General features: G+C 30.4%; 2 protein-coding genes across 2 annotated transcripts in view; one reads left to right on the forward strand and one right to left on the reverse strand.

The window, feature by feature from the left end:
- Positions 1-22202, reverse strand: part of LOC121114400 (transient receptor potential-gamma protein-like) — a 311931-nt gene that overhangs the window by 81862 nt on the left and 207867 nt on the right. The window contains 1 exon segment of the mRNA XM_071886890.1: positions 4991-5161. Within this exon segment, the coding sequence (XP_071742991.1) occupies positions 4991-5161 (171 nt within the window).
- On the forward strand, positions 19831-22165 carry LOC139904887 (uncharacterized). Its single transcript, XM_071886891.1, has 2 exons — positions 19831-19976; positions 20958-22165. Exon 2 carries the CDS (start codon positions 21278-21280, stop codon positions 22067-22069), a length of 792 nt encoding a protein of 263 aa, XP_071742992.1. The 5' UTR covers positions 19831-19976; positions 20958-21277; the 3' UTR covers positions 22070-22165.

Genomic DNA, 22202 nt, shown 5'->3' on the forward strand with positions numbered 1-22202 from the left:
AATGCTCTGTCACTTCCATCTCCTAAATATCTTAGGACCGTATCCAGTGGATTACCTAGAAAATACTGTTGAAGATACATGATACATGCATCAATTGAAGATATCTGCATAAAAAAAAAATCTAGTTATTGAAAAAAATAAATAAGTGAATTCTTCATCGTCTTATCAATCTATGAGGTCATTTATACCAAAAATAACATCTCCTAAATATAAAACTTTCTTTTCAGGATCTTCCAAAAACAGCAAGGAGTAGTAATTTATATTTGTATAAACTATTTTGTTAATACCCTAATGGAAAATTCTAGGGAAAGGAAAATCAAACTTATAAAATAGTTTTATGATTTACAATAACAAGAATGACCTGTTCTTACCAAGAAATAGTTAGCATGGTATATGTATAAAAAAAAAGATTATCGTTATTACAAAAAAATAACTAAAAGTGAATTCTTCATCGTCTTATCAATCTGCCCATACTAACAATATGAATTGGTTGAATGTACTACATAGTTTTTTTGTAGGGGAAAACTTTGTATTTAACAAATCTCTAAAGGATATTACTTTCACATTTATATTTTCCTTATTTGACAGGATTCTCATCTTCAAGTCCACCTATATAAAGCCAAGAAAAGATAAGATTGGGATCTTTAGTTGAAACTATTAACTTGATTTGATGAAATTAAACCCTTATGTTCTGCAAATTTTTTTTCAATAATGATATCAAATTGAAACATTATGGGGAAATTTCATGATATTTTATTTTCTAGAGGATTTTCAACACCAGCAAAATAGTATTTTATATATATCAAACAATTATTTTAATTAATATCTTCCTGAAATTACACGGAAAAAGGAAAATCAAACTTTTAAAACGGTTTTATGATTTAAAACAACAGGAATGACCTGTTGAAGAAATAGTTAGCATGGTATATAAATCAATTTAAGATATCCGCCTCTAAAATAAAAAAATGATTTTAGCTAGTGCAAAAAAGGGAATTCTTCTCGTCTTATCAATCTGTGATACATATTTCAACAAAAATAAATTAGTGAATATACTTAGTTGTACTCCAGGGAAAATTGTTTATTTAACAAATATCCAAAGGATACTACTGGAACGTAAATAGTTTCATTATTTGACACAATTCAACTTGTTCAAGTCAATCCATACAAAGCCGAAGAAAGAATAATTTCTAAAATCTTATCCCTGAAAGTAGATCAACATGATATGCAAATTGAGAACATTACAGGGAAATCTCCCTGCTATATATTTCTCTGGAGGATTTTCAAAACCAGCAAGGAATAGTATTTATATTGTCGGATCACAATCATTATCCAAAAACTTGCTATGTCTGCACATCTCTAAAAATATATAACTATGATATGACATTAAATCAGGAAAATAAAAAAAGTAAATACTCAACTACCGTTATCGTCATAATACATTCAACTAGAAATGAACTTATTAGAAACTTATGTAGAAGTGAGATACGTTCAAGTTTTGTAGCAATGATCAGAGATTCCTATTATGTCTACAGTTTTGTTTACACTATGAGCAGTCATATTCTAGAATCACTTTACTTTTAATTGAGGATATTATTATAGTTTTTAATAAGTAATAGTAATTGAGTATTTATCCTGTATTTTATCAAATATCCTATGACAAGCCATCAAAAAATTGCAAATCTGGTCACTGTTTTTCTACCTATATTCTTAAAATATCGATAAACTTTTCAACGTTGCTTACTGAAGATAAAATATTTGTCATCATCAATACAACAACAAAAACATTGCCAAACTGTATTCGAACTAACAGATGATTGTACTTCATATATTATATTTTTATTATTACATACGAAATAAAAACTATTTTTATACTATGTAAAAAAAAAAAAATTATGCTAAATGAATATCGAAAGTAATATAAATTAAATTTTAATTTGTCTTGGTATAAAATGAAATTATTAAGTTAAATGATAAATATAATTTAGGATAAGTTAAGAAATTGATGAATTTAAGATTGTGATGATTTTTTACGAGTTGAATAAATTTATAAATGTTCATAAATCATAGTAGTCATTTTTCCTTTTTGTAGTTATAGGGAAAAGAGAGAGTCAGCCTTCTTGTGTGAGCGGGATATTTTTGTTTCCTTTCCAGTTGTTCTAGTATTCCTTGCTTTGTCAACAATTCATTTATAGAATAGGGATTGATCCAATTCTAAATGAAACCAGTCAAGAACGAATTTTTCCTTGAGATCGGTCCAGATTGAACTTTTTTCAAGGATCATAACCGTTTTAGATCCGTCATTGATATTGAGACTGAAACCCAATACTAATCAATCCACGAGTACAAATAACTGTCCTGATTTTTTTTTTATAGAAATAATAACATATCAAAATGTTTAAACCACTTTTGCGATAAAAGATAAAGATAATCCTCTGAACTTTTGCAAATGTGGTTTATAAGTAAGAATGCACAGGGAAAAATAAGTTTAAATTATATTTATTTATTGTTCGGATCTGGGGATTAAGAGTATTTAAAGTCTTTTTAGTCTATAAATTAAGGATATATCGAAAACCAAAATTTAAGCCGATTCCGATACCGTCTTTATTGACGATTCCTAAATCTAATTTTTATTTTGTATAAAATAATTACATTAACAAATAATAAAATAATTTACTTTTTTTCATGTTTAATTTTCTACTCACTAGGGTTAGCCAAGAAAATAAATAAATTTATCAATCATAATAATTACTGTAAATAATTTTATATTTAAATTTAAAAAATTCAATTCCTTTCCGTGTTCCGGAGTCAATTTATTTACTTTTTAGCCAATATATACTACAAGTATTACTGAATAATCTTTTCACTTTCAATAGATGGAAGTGGACATGATAAGAATTTACAAGCAATTTCCTGGCATCTCTTTTTTACACGAAATATGTTTTATATATGTCAAAGTTATCAACTTAAGGTGTATTGAATGAAAATTAAAAGTATGCATAAGTATCAGTAGAATTGGCAGTATTGAGCTGATTCTGATATTTGATACTTTAAAAAATGCCAATTCTTGACAATTCCAATGCTTCTTCGGTTTACCCCTACTATAAATCCTTTCAATATTGCATTTATTAAATGGATCAACTGTATTTGTACTATTTTTTGTTAAGAATAACAAATATTTTAAAGTAAAATATTTGTACTAATATACAACTGAGCAGATATTGAAGATATTAAACTTTCTTTCTCGTTCCTGCCTTCTGCCCGTCCCCCTCAACTCACATTTAAATAACACAGAAGGCTTTCTCTCTTCAATAATTTTTTCATATAATACTTTGTTTTGCGTAAGTTATCAGTAAATATACAGCATGTACGCTAATAAAGGACCAAAAAACAAACAAAACAGTTACATAGCTTAAAGCCTTTATCGAATGAGTGACAGGGCCCCATCTCACGAATAGACCAATTGACACTATATTTGTTTTTGCATTTCTTTGTGTAATTTGAATTAGCTTTTGTTAATCTGTGAAGAAGTTTTATCAAATCATTATTGAATAATAATTTCTTAGTTGAAGATATACCGAGTGGTCCATTAAAATCTGAACAGTTTGAATTTTAAACTTCAACAAGATAATTTATTAATTAACAAAATATATACTCTAAATAAGGGTTAGTTTGAGCTCTATTAATAATTAAAGTAACCGCCCATAGTGGCAATTAAAGCTTCAGGCAGTGAGGGAAGGCCTGGCAACCACTGCAGATATAGTCCTCTGTCATGTTGTCTCAGAGTGCTGGCTGACAGTGGCTTTGAGGGACTCAGTGGTGAATGAAGGACACTGAAGGACTTTCCCTCGACATGCTTCCAAAAGTTGTAGACGAGGGAGTTGGCATCATGGCTGTGGGGGGACAAAAAGAGTTCAAGATAGTCTTGCAAGGGAGGGGATGGGGTTCTTTCATTGCTGGTGTAAAAAGTGGCCTCTCAACCCTCAAAAAAATATTTCTACCCAATTTTTTGATAGCTCTCTAGATAGTCTGGTGTGAAACCCCAAGATATCTATCATAATCCCTCATTGACTTGAGAAGATTGCCCTGGGCTGTTTTCTTTAACTTCTCCAGGCCCAGTTTGGCCTTATTGAGAGAGCCCTTCTTGCTCTCCAAGGTTTTGGACTTGCAAACGGCGTACAATGTGGTCCTGGGCTGGAGTGCGCGAATGGAAATTAGTGGATCACGTTCAAGTTTCATTTTCTCGACTTATACGTGAGCTAGAGAGATCAGTTTTGTTTTTTAACTAATTGCTTTAATATATCTAAATATCAATTAATTTGAATCACTCAACGTCCATTAATATTTGAATTTGTTAGTGTTCAGATGTAAATGTACCCCTCGGTATTGGTTTACTACAAAATGATTTTGGGCCTTTGTTTATTTTGTTTTAAAGGTTGCAATAAACAATAAAAACTATGACATTAAAATGTATTCATCTATTTTGTTCGAACAAATTGCATACATAGTCTATAAAAACAAAGTCACAAAACCTTCAATTAACAAAATATTATTTAGATACTATTAAAGAATTTGAATAAAAGAGTTGACATCAGAAGTTCAGCCTCAAAATAAAAAGTATTATGTAAAACTGAATAGTTCCTGAGCTCACGTAATAAAAAGGAAGAATTTATAACTAAGTTCATGGAATTTAAAGGAAAAAGTGCGCTCATCTAAGTTGAGTCATATGATGTAAATTTTTTTAATTACATATATTACTTTTTAATTCCCATTTTTCTAATCAATATTTCTATAATTGATCAAGTTTTGTAAAATAATGGAATTTGTATATTAAGTATGCTCAAAATTAGGAACAATTGGAAGCCAATCCGAATATAAAGAAAATGCTGGCTCGTTGTTTGCTTTTCATGCCCACTCTTTCCCTAAAGGCCATTAGAAATGATCATATTTGTCACAATTAAATTTATTTATATAAAATTACGTTGGATCTTACTTTTTTTTGTCTGTATTTTATAGCTAATTTGAGACGGTTAAGGTGCATTCGTTCTCCATGTTGATACACAGGTCCTGTGGGATCGTGATTCAATAGGATCTCCAATTCGTAAGAGCTACGGGTATGATCCAAAAGAGCGGTTGCAAATTTTTGGCATTGTGCTCTTAGTTCCTGAAAGACAATAACAAAAGTCATTAAATATATATTTTGCTGGTGGTTTTAAGAGCCTACAAATATTTGTTTGATAAATTTTTATGACTTCTTGGAGCAATAAAGAAAGAGGAGGAGAAGGGGATAAAAAAAGTAGAAAAGGGCCTTTATTGGATCATAAAATGAATGAAATAATAAGATAAGTCCCAAAGTTCTTCCATATAGGTCAATATATTGTACTTATGAGTGTTTCCATGTATTTTCTTTCATTAAGTGGATAATATTCAAACCTAAATAGGGGCTAGTATAATACAGTGTGTCCGCGCAAAACGGATTTTTTTGTCTATGAAAGTCTCGAAATTACATTAATTAAGTTTTAAACTAAATGGTTCAATATTAATAGGATATGAGAATGGAATTTTTATGGCGAGTGGACTACCATTTCATGAGTATCCAATATATTTTTCTAACGCATCTTTTTTTTTCAAATAACTATACACTTATATTAGAATAGTAGAACAACAAAAAAACATCAAAATATAGAAAACTCTAAGTAACATTAGTAGATCAAAACAATATTATACATTTGGTAATTTCACGAGTAGTGTAAGTGTTATTAGCAAGTTGTAATTTATTTAATATAAGTTTTCCTACTAAACAGTTATTCGTCCAATATTAGAAAATCACTAATAAAGCTTCACAATCCTCCAAGTTTGGGGTCGTGCCTCTGATACAAAGAATAGAATGGTTGTTTTTATATTATTATTTACCATTAAATATAAGATTTTTTTTTTGTATGTTTATACATACTGAACTTCATTAATAGCCATCCGTTCTTGTCCAAACTGTAAAAATCTTCTAAATTCTTGGATATCCGTAGTCAACTCTTTGAATAAATACTCTGAGGGAAGAGTTGCCATTAAAGGAACAGACTCTGAATGGCTAGTTTGGAAGATATGATAGCTTTTTACATCACCTACAGTCCTTTTATATACGCATTCGATATGATTCTTCTTGTCCCTTGCAAAATTGCCACAATTTTACTATATTTATAGTAATTCATCTACCAATCTGTCCCATATACAGATTTGTCTAACTCATATAAGTATCCATCAATAGTTTTCCCATCTGCAGATTGGCAATAATAAAATAAATCTCAAGATTTCCTAAATTGAACCCCCAGCTAACAGGATTTGTATAAGATAATCGTAGTACATTGAAGTAGGTTAAAACCACTACTGCTATTTCAATGAACCCCCTATAGAATCACCTATGCTCCAGGTCAATGGGTTGACCTGTAGTATAAGCTTGGTGCCTCGAGGTAGATTATATATTATAATCGCTGTTCCATGGTCCATAAAAGACCCCTCCTAATTTGCCAATACTTTTTAATATGGCAGTCACAACGGTTGGTATCTCTATCTACAATGAGTTCAGAGAAATGCTTCATAGTACTACATGGTCTCACAATTTTGAAAACACTATAGTAGATGTATTTTTTTTGGTAAAATCATCACATTATAAATTTTTCAAAAAGACCACAGATTTCATTCCTCTGCTGTAAACTGAATTCACCTATATCTTTATTTTTAATGCAAAGTGTGTCTTTTCATCTGCTGACGCCTTATTTTTGAGTGTGCATTTAATATATAAGAGCTACGTGATTACTTGATCTGAGAAAAAACAATATAGCAACGAGGCTGTGTTGCTAAAGCTTAGTATGCCATTTTTGAAAAAAGGCTAGTACATACCTAGAGTTGTAGAAAATATCTACTTAGACGAGCATGCGGCTTTTTGTAACTTTGCAGCTGGAATAGTTTTTTTTATTTTCTAAAGCTGTTATCATTATTCTTATAGAAAGATAATCTATGTATAAATAGTAATCACTAGTCTGTGTGGTTTTAAATGACAAAGAGTTACGCAGTCATGATTGTAAATCCATCTTAGACTTAGAGTATAATTAAAGATCGACGTAGGAGTAACTCCAGCTTACCTTTGGTAGATACACAGTATGTTTGTTGGATATTTTCATAATCAACTAGCTACTAGCAGCTAATTTAATTTGTTCTCCACCAAAAAATTATTCAAATTGTCAGTATTACTATATTAATTTTCGGTTTTATTTATTTTAGAATACCGGCTGGTCACATTCTCTACAACTCTATACATATCTTTATTATTATAGCAACGTATGGTTGTGTGTTTATCGATGCTCAATAACACTGAGAATTGCCAAATACTCCTCCTAGTAATTAGATAAATTATAATGCCATAGTTAAACAGTTAAAGTACGTTTGCATAATAATATATTTATTGAGTTCAAACTTTTGACATCTTAGAAAGTTATTCATGTACCCATCAATCTTATTAATATATTTTACATTACCTATTTTTATGTCTCAATTAGTCTTTAAAATTAATTACTTTTACAAAAGCTGCATGATTGTCCAGCATAGCTTAATAACATAAATTGTATTATGTCAAATAAAATAAATGGTTGGCCCAAAGTTCATTAAAAACCTAATTTGATTGTCATTGTCCACATTGTACAAGTATGTATATAATTTCATAGATAGGATAAAAGGATCCTATTACAACTTTTATGCATGTAAAAAGTCACTATATTAAGCATCTTATACCCCTTATATTTTCATTTATTTTGTATTAACCAGAGGGATTATTTTCAAATAAGAGCAGGAAAGAGTATCCTAATTGATGTATAGTCTATATTTGTTGTGCAAAAAGTTGCAAATCGTATAATAAGTTTGTAAAGGTAGCAATTTCCTCGCCTTATGATACGTACTTTATATAATTACATGCTCGAGGAAGATTACACGCTGGAAAATTGTCATCTGAAGAAAAATTGTCTGAATAATATAAAGGGTCTAACAGATAAATCCAGACAAAGTTTGACTCAATCAAGATGAATAACGAGAGTAACATGTTCAAGGTCTACGGACTTTATTTAACAATATTAGCATAGAAAGAACATTTTATTCGATTCGACCGCTGTCAGCCGCCGCCACGAGTTCAACCATGTACTTGGTACAGGCGTTTTGATGTGATCTAGCTTCTTGGTATCAAAAGTCTTGTCCCTAACTCCCTCTAGACGTAAAAGTCCAAGAAGTTTATCTTTGGTAAACTGTTGGGGGGATGGGAGAGGTCGGGTCTCCATGTCAAGGAAAGTGGGGACATAGGGTTCGAGCCAGTCTCGAAATTTTTTGACATTCTGGGCCTGCGCAAAGGCATGTTAGAACAAACAGGGTACCTTGTTCAGCCATGAGATCACACTATTCTTGACGTCACCTAAGGCCAGTAGATAAAACTATAGACAGTCCCAGTTTGCAAGTTCTTGGACTAGTCCTCTTTGGTGAGCCTTTACTTTGTTAGGAAGAAGAAGAGCAGAAGGAACTCGCACTCACTCCATACGATGTCGAGGACCGGTAGGCTGACAATAAAATCATTTTTTTGGGAAAAGTTAATGGCTTAGGATCTAAAATTGTTTTCTAATTGTACAAAAAACCTTTAAAAAAATTTTGAACAGTTTTGAAAAATATTTAAAGGTAGTTCAACACCCCTAAAGTTCTGAAAATTTACATATTTAAAGAAAAGAGGGAGTATTTTTTTGAATAGACCATATGCTTCAGATTAAAGCTTTTTTTGTAAAAAAACAATAACTTGAGCTTACTAAATTTACAATAAAATATATTTCATAATTATTTCAACAAAATTAATATTTATTTGTTCAAAATAACGTCAATTGAAGTTGATTGAAATTTAGGTCATGACCCTTTTTTTTATTTCTTTAGCATATTGTAACACTGTTGTTTAACGCATCAACATGATAATTTGCAATTACGTTTAAATCACATTAAGCTCAGCAAAATAAAAAATAATAATAACCATTGCTTTAGTGACCTTTTAATGACCTTTTCACAGAAATTCACCATTTTAATTCAATTTTAACACATAAAACCAGCTAATAAAAACAGCTCTAATCTCATTATCCAAATCTTGCAAAATCTATATATCACTTTTGAAAGCCAACAGAGACGTTGCATTGCACCAGGGGACATGAACTTAATTCTACACATAGAGGTATCGACAAGAAATATAATTTATAGTTTTAATAATTATCTAGTTTCGTCTCTTTAATATCTTTTTTTTAAGATTATTTCTTGCAAATTCAATAGTAAAATCCTGTATGCCTTCGAAAAGACTGACCACCTCTCCATCTGTCGTTCCAAGTTAATAGTCAGTTTTGTTGAGCAATGAACATTTTTGTATGAATCTTTTGAACAATGGAACTTATGATGACGTTGTTGCACCCATAAACTATTGGTGTACACTGGGAGTCTATGAAAGCCCTGGCACATAATCTTGCTCGAGCTAATTCAGAAATAGTCGCTGTGCGCGTCACTTAGATATTTTTGTAGACATTTTCCCCGAAAAATGAAACCAAGTGGTTTCTCATACTCTCAACCTCTCACATATGGCCGTTAACTCGACTGCAATACCTCATTATTTATCATGACGAAGTCAAAATTTATACAGTTTTATTTGTTACATCCTGTATGTTTTATAATTCATCTCGTATCTATAGATGGGACTGACCCATCTAAAATTCCTTAATAGTTTATGGGTTCCCCAAAAACAGTTGAAATAACTAATTTAATTATATGGTGTCTTCAAGCAAATTGTAAAAGTTTTTGTGTAGTAATTGTTCAGGTAGAACACAAGCTGCATTATTATTGCCGGTATTTGAACTTATAGCTTCAAAACAAATTGTTTTGTTTTAATAAATATGTATGTACTCTTTGTTTAATTTAACATTCACTCATAATTCATTTGATACATCATAACAAAAAAAAGAGCATAAATGTATTAAGATTATATATTTTTTTTGTAGGTACCATCTTCAAATATGATGATTTAGATTTTTATTTATTGTTTTATGTGTTAAAATTGAATTAAATGGTCAATTTCTCTGAAAAGATCATACAAAATTCCCTACAGCCATGGTAATTAAAAATTTAATTTTTATCGTTGAATTTAATATGATTTAAACTTAATTACAATTTGTCATATATGTCAGTCCAAAAGTTGGGTTACAATATGCTACATCAATTTAAAAAAATGGTGACCTAGTTTTAATCGTTCAGGCGTTTTAAAACTTCGTAGAGGGTCATCCTTGTGTACACTGGGAGTCTATGAAAGCTCTGGCACATAATTCTGCTCGAGCTAATTCAGAAATAGTCGCTGTACGCGTAACTTAGATATTTTTGTTGATATCTCGTATCTATAGACGGGACTGACCCATCTAAAATTCCTTAATAGTTTTCCTATTTACAGAATAACCTTTGAGCATAGTTAATGGCCTTCGAAGCTGCCATTGTAAAAAAAGATAGGGAAATTAGAAGGGGTTCGTTATGGTGCTTGAAGCAGTGCTTGAGTTTTTAAATTCGTATGGAACCCCAAAGCTTATACTTCGCTGACCTGGAACATATGCGATATATAAGTGGTTATTTGAAGAATTGTGGATGGGGGGGGGGAAGGGATTTGTAACCTGTCTGGAGGATCGATCCACGGTTATCCAACACAAATCCCATATCTCTGGGGTGTAATGTGGGAAATTAGGATGGTTATTTTTACTCGCCCATCTGCAGATTCGAAAACTCTCATCATACCCTCATATGGGTCAGATCTATCTCTAGATGGAAAAGCTTGGTAGATGAATCTCAACATATACTTGTAGAGTATAATTATAGGCATTTTTTTTTTTCAAATGGGAATTTTCGTCTTATGACAATTTTCCAGAGGAAAACTTACAGATGGCAATATTCCGTCGGGAAATTTTCATGCGAGTACATTCTTTTTACGATAAAAAAACATATGTAAAATTACTTCTTCAATCCAGCCATTCAAGCTTTTATTTTAGGACTGACGATAAATCTTTTTCCTTATTTATATGTATATATTTTTAGTTCTGTCGTTCCATTATATTTACATAAAACATTCATATTATAACAGTCCTAAATCTGAAGGAGAATAAATAAATCTTATAGCTTTAATAAAATGTAGCAAAGGATTTTTTTTATTATTCATTCACTTCAAGAGTAACAATTCTAAAATAAAACAGAACATCTCATTTTTTATTAGGCCCTATGATTATGTAGTATTAGGATAAGGAGAATGATATTATTGATGCAGAGGTCATTTGAAGAAGAGAAAAAGGATGAAAGGAAGACTAACAAGTATCAATGTCATTCATCAAATTTACATAAAGATTGATATCCAACTGAGTTTCGCTGATGTAATACTGTTTCCCCTTATTTTTCCTTGTTTTAAGACTGTGTGAAATTAACAAGAATTATTTATTTTCTTGGGGGTTTGAATCTTATTTTTTTCAATTTTAAACACCTCATTTTTTCCGACTGACATACATTTGAGTAATCTCTCAATAAGACAGCCAAAAACAAGTATAGATTCTCCATGCATATTAAAAGAATAGTTGATCCTTTAACCCATAACTTCCATAAGTCCTTAAAAGAACGTATTTTAAGGGTGATTTTATATAATTATTATGACATAATATGAAGTGGGGGAAGCTTAAGCCTTTAATGATAGAATAACCAGTTAAAAATATTTTTTTCAATTTATGCAAAGTTCGTAACGTTTATCAGATCCACAAAAATTGTTGATGTAACGAGATAATTTAAAAAAATGAATAAATCCATTTTTTTAACTTTATTTTGTTTGTCGTAAATCTAAATATATTATACAGTATAACTATGATAAAGTTTATAAATTAAAAAATATATATGGCTGCATATCTTTAGTTTAAACTTGTTGCAAACTTTAAAGTTCACAATGGAAGATATCTAAAAAAATAGGGGCGCTTTTTATAGTTATAAATGATCATTTTGACTAACTTTTTTTTCTTCCTCCTTAATGACATTTATAAAATACTAAGTTTATGATTCGGATATCCACATGCTTGAACTACAGCTGGCCATAAGATAGTATGAGATAATTTATTTACTTTGCTATGCTATGTACTTTTAAGTATGCGGCCAGTACGTTCATATGAGGGCCTAGAGGTAAAATTTTATTTTTGATTATCCATATTTAGACAAAAAAGAATAACATAACAAAATGTTGATGGTGAAATTCAAATGTAAGGCAAAGATGGAAGTAGTGTGTTAAAGAGTAGAAACCACATCACATAATATCTGGAAGTCATTTAACATTCGAATTCAACCGAACTTGAAAATTGGCAAAGTATTCCAACACGGACCCAAATCAATGCAAAATTCAAAAACTCGATCTCGCTCCATATATTTTTTGTAAAGTTTTTCCTTACTCAAAATATTTGCGTAATGTTGAGTCAAATTTCTATTAGTACTCAATAGGACAGTGATAAACAACCTCAGACTGTTCTTTGTGATTGAAAGGATACACTAAATGGAGCGACATAGCCCAATAAACAAGGCAGTATGTAGAAATTTTCTCTTGAATCCAACTACGTACGTTCGATACTTAGTTTCTTCTAGATAAGAAAATATACGTTATAATTATGGACTTTAAAGACAATTCTTAGTTCAGAGGTAGGAATGGTATAATTTTTACTTATACTTAATCGATACAACTCCAACTGACCAATTAAAAGAAAATACATTAAATAATATTCGGAAATTCTCAAATGTCGAACTGGAACAAAGCCAATTTTTTTACTCGAATCGAAGAATAGCTTATATTTATTTGCGCACAAAGATAAGAAATTTACCATTATTATATTAAAAATGCCAAATGTTGAGTTAAGAAAATCCGTATGAAAACAAATTATTTTTATCTATATGTAGATTCCTCATCTAATTAATTAGCCACTTTAAACAATTATTCTACCATATATTTAATTATATTCTAGATTTTACTAATTATGTGGAAAGTTATAAAACTAAGAGTTTGAATTATTGTAGTTTGTACAATATTATAAGATAGCAGACTTTGAGGACCGAATATAAACTTTCATTTTAATAGATATCATAAATCTGGAAAAATGAAAATCTGAAAAGTCGTTATATAAGATGGTAACAGTGTGTGTTATTAGCCACAGTACATTTGAAATGATTGGCCGCAAAAATAGTCGAAGCATTTATTGTTTCATATGTAAAATAAAGCAAACTGTTACCAAGATGTAAACTCCGGGAAAATGGGAAAGGAAACGTCATAATACAAATTGGTATTCAATGAATAGAAAGGAGGAGCAACGAGTGACGTAATTTGGTATGAAGAGAAGTAGTTTACCCTTTTCATCTTTAAATCTTCAATCAAATAGAATTTGTGTTACCGAGAAATTAGGTTAGTATGTCTTGGGCAGACATACTTATATGATTGAAGTTTCCTTAACATTTAAAAATTAATATAATCAATGCAAACTTGAATGTGTATGAGATCTAAAGCCAATGTTTAATTCAGCTTCCAAATATATTGGTTATTATAGTGACAATTTTGACAAGATAATGTAACTATTCCCTCTCCTAATATCACCTTCTACAAGAAAAAATTACTTACCTGTTTTCAAATAAATTTCAAAAATGTAATTTTCAAAAAGATAAAATAACCATAAGCTACATGAATTTCACTTTGAATATTAGAGGAAATGCGGGTGTCTTCTCTAATATTTTCTAGCACTGGTTTCCTTTATGTAATTTCTTTAAATGTCTTTATTAGATATTCATATAACTTAACTTAAGTAAGTTTACAATTTGATGAAGCTATACTTGGTGGAGATTTAAAAGTCATCATTGAACCCTACTGATACTTTCAGTTAAATTATAAGTATTTTATAAACCCATTGCCAAAATAGATTTCAACATAATTTATATAGACTTTATATTAGTTAACACACGTAATAATAAAGTAATTAATTATTTAAATAAAAGCTTAAGCTCAACTGGGCTAAGCTTCTTTCCTATTAAAGCCTATATTTTTTTGTTTTTTGTTGGTTCTATTTGTTTTAATACTATCACCATATTTCGTATAAATTATTTACAGGTGGAAAAAAATGGGAAAAGTAAAAACAAAGCCCCAATCAATTTGTCATTTATTACATCTTGTTGGAACTTGAAGAGAATACTGAATTTGTCCATGACAATGTTTGTAATTCTGGGGCATTGCCAAATGCGAGAAGAAAATATTATACACTTCCCCATATAACCCTCGCTAGTATTAGGTATGGTACTGGCCTGAGATTAATACCAGCAAGAGAAACTGCTGCACTCATTGACACCGAAGTAATCACAGAGGATAACCCAATGAAAATCATAGACAAAAATTAGATTAGAAAAGCGAAGGAGAAGTTGATGAAATACGAGTTTGGGAAGAGGTATGAAGTAGAGGAGCCAACCTCTTGTATTCTCTTTGTTGGAAAAATCTACTTGACTAATGTGGTGATGGAAGCAATGGGTAGAGAACAGTCATACATGGGTAGGATCAAGCAAGAACACTATAGTATTGTTAGTCAGCCTAGGAGTATTTACTTATTCCACTTTATACCAGAGAAAGCAAACAAGGAAGAATCACGCGCTGTAAAAATATCTATAAATTACATAACAAAGCCAGCATTGGAAAATTTAGAAAAAAACCTGCCTATTTTAAAATTGTCAAAGTGAAGTTGAAAGCGTTTTCCTACCTTTTTGAAAATTACATGAAAAAAACAACAACAACATTAAAAACCACTACTAGTTTTTTATTTTCAAGGAAATGATAAGTACAACACAGCCTATTGCATATATTAAACTAATGACCCTATATATATTTGGATATGGATGCTACCAAAACTAACTTTGGTAAAATAAGAGGACTTTAACCATATTTAATATAGAATCTAGTGTATAGTTAAAAATTTCAAATCATTTATGACTGAAATAAAAAAATAAAAAAAAATACAAACATCAACTTTACCAAATCATATAACTTGTGATTTGAGTAATAATTTTAAGTATGCTGATTTTCAGGCCACTTTTTCGAATTACAAAATATACAATACTTAAGAAAAAGTCAAAATACGGGGCACGACATTCACAGGGGAAATTTTACCGCATCTACAATGCATATTTAAAAATAATCTTTTGTATTAAAAAAAAAAAGTAAGATCTTATTTCAATTAGGCAATCTCCAGAATATATTTTACTGTCCCTATTTAAATCTTCTTTTTGGAAGAAATTTGTAATCTTATTTTTCCCTAAAAAAAAAAAAATCACTTATTCTTAATTTGACGCCTCTTCATATATTTATTACAGATCAGGGGGGGGCAGGACGCCCTCCAACTTCCTATCAGAATATGCATAATGTAAACTTAGAAATGACATGCCACCTATAACATTGTATTCATTTTCAATGAAATATAATAAAGATGATATTGAAAATAATCCTTGTTAGCACATCGTTAGCTTTATTGTATCACACAAACTTTCATTTGAAAAGAAACAAATAAAAAGGCCCAAAATAGGTTGGTTATTTACCTATTCTTCCAAATAATAGTATTATTATTCAATAATTGTCGGAAATTGTTCACTGTTTACTAGAAACTAATTCTAATTCAACCAATAAACGTTGTTCAGAACACTGGTTCGGAGAAAATGTGTGGAAAAATCAACAGGTGACAAACAAAATACACTGTGTATTTTTATGTTAGCTGCGACCCTGTATTTGAGGTGTATCCTCTATGTAACTTTCGAGTTATCCGATCTTAAAATTCAGTGTTTATTATAAAAGGTGCATCGAGTGTAGAAAAAGTACTGAGACGAGCCTCTAAATAGTTATTAAATATTCATAATTGATGAGGATGATGTTGTACATACAAAATATAATTTTATAATATAACAATGCACATTAGTTATGAATCTGTACACCATCAGTCCCAATGACAGCCTCCAACCGCTCCAGAACACTTGTCCATATGGCAACGTTGTCCTTTTTCATTATCCTCCATTTTTTTGAAAAAAAAATGTCAGTCTTCAGGGCATCAATATTCGGTTGATGGACTTTACAGGCATTTTTCTCAATTTGACACCAAATGGAGTAATCCAGTGGATTAAGATATGGGCTCTAAGGGGGCCAAAGGTTCTTGGATCAGAAGTCACATCGCTGAAGACAGAGTTATTTTGAAGTTTTGACAGGAGTGACCTCTGAATTCTTCTAAGCGATCTTCCTGAGTAAACCGATGCATATCCTTCTTCTTGGTGTACTCTGACATCTTCATCGTTGGATTGACCTTAAAGGCCTCCATGATGTCTTCAGGCTCAATTTTGGTGAGTATTCCACTCATGTGGTTGGCCTTAACGTTGTTCCCAAACGATTTTAGCCCTAGCAGACTGTGACCTTGTTCACGTTTAAGGCCTTCATGATATCGAAGGTGGTCCTCCTGGTGCTGATTAAATTACTTAAGATGGCTCTTCTTGCTTCCATCTCGAGATATATATAGTGTTTGTTTATAACTTGTACATCAATCAAAGACTTAGAATCGAAAACATTTAAAAATATTCAGAACTTAAACATTTAATCAGCAATACCTATTCAAAAATGTATTTTTAGAAGGTCTCATTACTTTTTCTACACTCGTTAATATAAAGTAATCTATCATTAATTCATTGAATGGGGTTTAGAGTGGTGTATCTTCCGTTGTGCAAATGGGATCAGTTTGCACTAAATGATGCTAGAACTTAAGATTTCGTTCTAAAAAAAATATTTTTTTAAAGTTTTGTGATTGTTTGACTCAATATTTTTGGAGTATTTGTTAAGAATGGACACCACCAAAGAGAAAATATTCATATTTTATAGTTTTTCTTCGAACTTTGAATATTTTTTATGGTTTGGATACTGTAACTGTCAATCAAGCAGAATTTTGTTTTCGTGAATTCCGTTCCAGTAATTTTGATGTCAAAGATGTACCACGCTCTGGAAGGGCAATTGTTGAAAATGTAGATAAAATAATGACATTAGTTGAGTAAGTACTGTTTTGATAATGAGATAAACATTTATAGAAAAAAATAAGGGATTTTCTTATACTATACCTATAATTCTTATCAAAATTTTCGACAAAAAGATATGAACTCAATTTTTCAAATCATAATTATCAGCTAGAAATATGTTTTACTCAACATGAAGCACTTTTAATTTTCTTTACGACTCTTAAAATTAATGTTTCTTCCGTTTTATGTATATATAAGGAGAAATTCAATTGAATTAAGAAAATTGACAAATTGATTAATCATATGATTATTATTTTTCTTAATTTAAATAAGTTGTCAAACGTCAATAAATACATTTCTTTCCAAAGCACAAAAACTATAATTTATTTTTGTAATTGTAAATTATATTAATGTTCTAGTATTTATTTAATGTTGTAAAAAAACAACAACTATACATACATTAATAAAGGGTATATAAGTACTTCATACATATGTGGCCCATCAACACAAAAGCAACCTAGAATGATTGTTCTTTAAAATGAGTATGGAATACACTTGTATTTTTACACAAATTATTGTTAATTTCTATTTAGTTATTAATCTGATTTTCTTTTGAAATATTGTGCCTTTATGATATAAAAATATATTGACATTGATCTTTTCCTTGAACTTTGTTCAGGATTGTTTTTGAGTTAACTTAACCCATCACCCACTATATATGTCATTTAAAATTTGAAAATGATGTAGGTTGACCTTTTGAGTTATTATATAATTGTGTTTTTTACATTTATAAAATAACAATTATTCAGTTTGAATTAAAGTTTTTACTTGATTTTTAATTTTAATAATCCCTTATAAACAAAGGAAAAATGAATACATTCGCATTTATTGCCCCGGACAACCTCTGTGTTTTTGCCTTGAGAGGTATACGATACATAGAGATGGGATTTTTGTCTCAAAAAATACATTTAGAAAAGAAAAAACGGTAATTTGAGCTGCTCTTTTTTCTTTAATCGATCGTTGTGCTCTTAAAATCTTTCTCTGAAAGAAGAATTGTTGCATATCATTGGTATAAATTGTTCCACGAAAAATAAATATAAACGTATAAATAGATAATTATACTATTTTCGTTGCACTAATACTATTTTATTTGTAGAAAGTTTTCCTATTTATAGCAGTAATTCATTTTCTCCCCCTCAATTATATAATAAGCAGCTGATATTACCAAGGATCTTAATTAAGTAATACCATAAATCTATTTACCGCTTAATCCTAGTCCTCTACGAAATTCCCATATCCCTAAGTAAATACAATTTCCTAAGTTGAACTAAAAAAAAATTGAGATGCTAATGAATTCACATGATAAATTGGGTTACATATCTCTAAATTTTCAGAACGGATTGAAGTCAGCCTATTGAAATACGGTAATAACAAGCCCCAGCTCCATCTAAAATCTGCATTTTTTAAAATTTTAAAGATCGAGCTTTTAAAATACCAAAAATTATGGTATTTTTCTACTGTCTCTAAAGCTAATAGAGAAAAAGTAAGGACATATTTGGAATTAAATTTAAAATAAGCTCAGAATAAAAAATTGAGAATATTTCATTTTTGTACAAGAAAGAAAGTTTTGTTTTTGTTAAATAGTGTAATTAATAATCAAGGAATTGAAATCGAGAGTGCTAATTAACAGTATATAACTAATTTGGATTTTTACTGCAGCCCTACGTAATTTACTCTTGTAAATTACAACCAACAACATCTGGCCTCACTTTATGAATGTTAAAAATCTATAGAAATAGGGCCTTATTCTCATACAAATCTCAATTTGATTTATAATTCAGACAGAGAACAAAGGGAAACATGTTGAGACTTCCAATAGAAGAAATTTTTTTTTTTTCATTCTTCTTTTTACAAAAAAAAAAAAAATTGTAAAAAGTTATTAGAGCGTGTTGAAATGCCAAGAATTAAAAGAAACATATCATTAAAAAAATCATTGGAAAGCCAAACTTAAAAATTATTTTGAATATATATGTATGTATGTTTTAGTTTTAGGATTCGTTCTGATAATCAAAAACCAGTCTGAGATTTTAAGATTTTTAATGGAACGAATTAATTCGGTCCACTATAGAAGTTCAGTATAAACCGGTCTCAAACAAAAATTCCATTTAGATCGGTTCCATAGAAGAATTTGATCTAGATCAATCACACAAAACAAATTTGGTCTAGATCAGTCTCATATAAAAATTCGTTTTAGACTGATTCTTTCGATGAATTGTTGATGGCGTCATATGTATTTCACAATGGTGAACATGTGCACAATAACACCATATGCTGTTAAGTGAGTTGCATAAATCACATTTGTACAGGTTATAAATCTGGACATGAGAGACAAATGACAATTGGTACAAAGATTGAGATCAAAAAAATTGTATATAATTTTAAAAATATAAAGTTTTGTATTTCGTCTGAACCGAAATTTTGCTTCAAATCGGTCTACAAAAAATCGCTTCACACCGAACCCAAAAAAAGTTCGGTCTTGAATTAAATCTAAACACTTTTATCTATATTTAGTAAAATATCGGTCTAAGTTGATAGAGAAAAAATCACTTAAGATCAAACAGGAAAATAATTTGGCCTTGGTCCAATTCTCAATACTAGTATGTATATCAAAATCACAAAAAATAAAGTTACATAATAAAGTGTATAGTACAAACAGGGAGTCTGGAAAAATGTTGGTCTCGTCATGTTAGAAGTCATTTGAATAAAAATGCAAATCATTAGTGCCGCTCAAGAAATAAATAACACTCTCCTGTTCACTAATCCATTTTGTGAGCTGTCTCTCCAACAAATGTTTAAAAATAGTAAGCATCCTCCCACTCTTGCTCCATCCTACCCTCATTTTTTAGTTGTTTTTTTTAGAAATATTCTCCCACTCATGAATCATAAGTGCCCCGCACTAATTCTTTGCATATCTTGTTTCTTTTTCTAATCTCAAAAACTGTTATTTTTTTCTACATTTTGTCCATCACTAGGTGTAACAAAATACACTTTCAAGTCAGCTGTCATAAGTAGTATTATATATGACCACTTAGAATATTTTATATCACTAGTTAGGAAACATTTGAATTCGTGTATAAAATTAATTATAAAACTTCTCAAATTAAAAAAAATCTCTTAACTATTTTTATTAAATATGCTTAAAACTCGGTATTTTCATACAAGACGCTGCTGTTTTTAAGCTAATATATTAAATAAATGCGACTATAAAGCTTTCTATCAATTTCAGCAAAAATTGCATATGCTTGCCATAGTTTTTTTTATCATAAGGATCTGGCTGATCTTTTGAAGAAAAGGGTCGTTTGAAATTAATTTTTCTACGTTACCTCACTGTCATAAAAATTTACCTTTTAACTTGTTGTCAACTATCTATTTTTACCTTTACCCCCCTCATCAGTGTTCTGAGCTTTGATGGGCTAAACTATTCCATTTGTTCATTTGAGTGTTTCACACAAATTTTCCTCCGAATGAAAGGCCCCAAAAACAGATGGTAGATTGTGTATTCTCCTCATATACGGAGTTATAATTCAATAATTCTAGGGAATTTATAGATTAAAGGGAACGAATTCTAATTAAATCAATTTATATTTAGAACAATGATTAGGAGAAAAGAAGTGGAACTATGGTCAGCTGACAAAAATATACACTGTGTATGTTTGTTTTACGGGGTAATGCCGAGTTAAACAATTGAAAAAGGTCGGAAAATTCCGTTTTGCAAACTGTTTTATTGAGCTCCATAAATACAATATATTAATCTCAAGTACATATTTTTTTTTTCCTTCAAGTGTTTTTTATCGATACGTAAATTGGATTAATGATGTTGAACTTATATATGTCGCCAATTTGGGCAACTTTATGGAAGAAGGCTATAATTACGTATAAAAAAGCCCACAAATAACATTTGATTTCAATTATCTTTTTATTTAATCAAATGAAAATTGCATCTTTGTAGTGAAAAGCGTTTTCATTATTTTACGCTCAATAAGCAAGTTATAAATGTGATTATTGGAAAATCAAAACAACAAACAACAACTGGAAATCCCACTCAAAAAAAGATATATTCAAAAATCTAGAGTTTAGTTCATTTAAATACTTCACAAGGAACATGTGGGTCAAATATTTACTACTTCTAAGTTACATTTCAACTGCCGTCAAGGCACAGCTCCTTGACATGATGATGGGTAATGAGTGCCTTCAAAAGCAGGTTCCTCTGGGGTATTGCGCCGTTCTTTATGACGACGACGGCTGTGAAGGATGGGAAAAAGCCATTCCTGTAGGTTATACAGAGCTCGGATGGTCGCACCGGAATGACGCAGAGGCTGTGGTACTTCGGAAAGGCTGTATATTTACGGGCTACGATCATTCCGGAACAACAGCTAAGGATCGAGGAAAGAGTTTCAGCATGGATGCCCGGAGTCATCATAAGTCCTATCACATGTACAAAAACTTGGATCGGAAATCTCTGGTTGATCGAATTAGCTCTGTTATGTGTACTTGCCCTGGTCTTGATCCAAGCGGACAACAGAGACGCATTGACCCTAACTCAAATATTAAGGAGTCGAAGTGTCCCCCAATGCTGGACAGTGTTTGTGCTGTTCTCTATGATGAGGAGGACTGTGTAAGTGATGACTTTGATCCTATTTATTTGAGTAACGGAGAAGAAAGATCCTTTTCTAGTTTGATCTCTTTATCGAATATCAAGTATAAAAATGACATTGAGTCATTTACTGTGAGAGAGGGTTGTACTCTTGAGGCTTTTGACGATTCAGACTTTTCAGATGATGGAATTAGTGCGGTTGCCGCCAGAGGCGATCTCCTTGTTAATTTGGACGACCATAAAAACGATAAATTTGAGGATTTAGACAACGATATTGAGTCTGTAAAATGTCATTGCTAATCATTTCTCTATTATGCACAATATATTTTTAAATATTTTTTTGTCAAATTATTATTTAGAAAATAATATATATAAATAAATATCGTTTTAAAACTTCTACGTCTTTATTTTTAATCAACTTGTTTTCTTATGA

Source organism: Lepeophtheirus salmonis, chromosome 3 (genome assembly GCF_016086655.4).
Source record: "Lepeophtheirus salmonis chromosome 3, UVic_Lsal_1.4, whole genome shotgun sequence".
Lineage (NCBI taxonomy): Eukaryota > Metazoa > Arthropoda > Copepoda > Siphonostomatoida > Caligidae > Lepeophtheirus > Lepeophtheirus salmonis.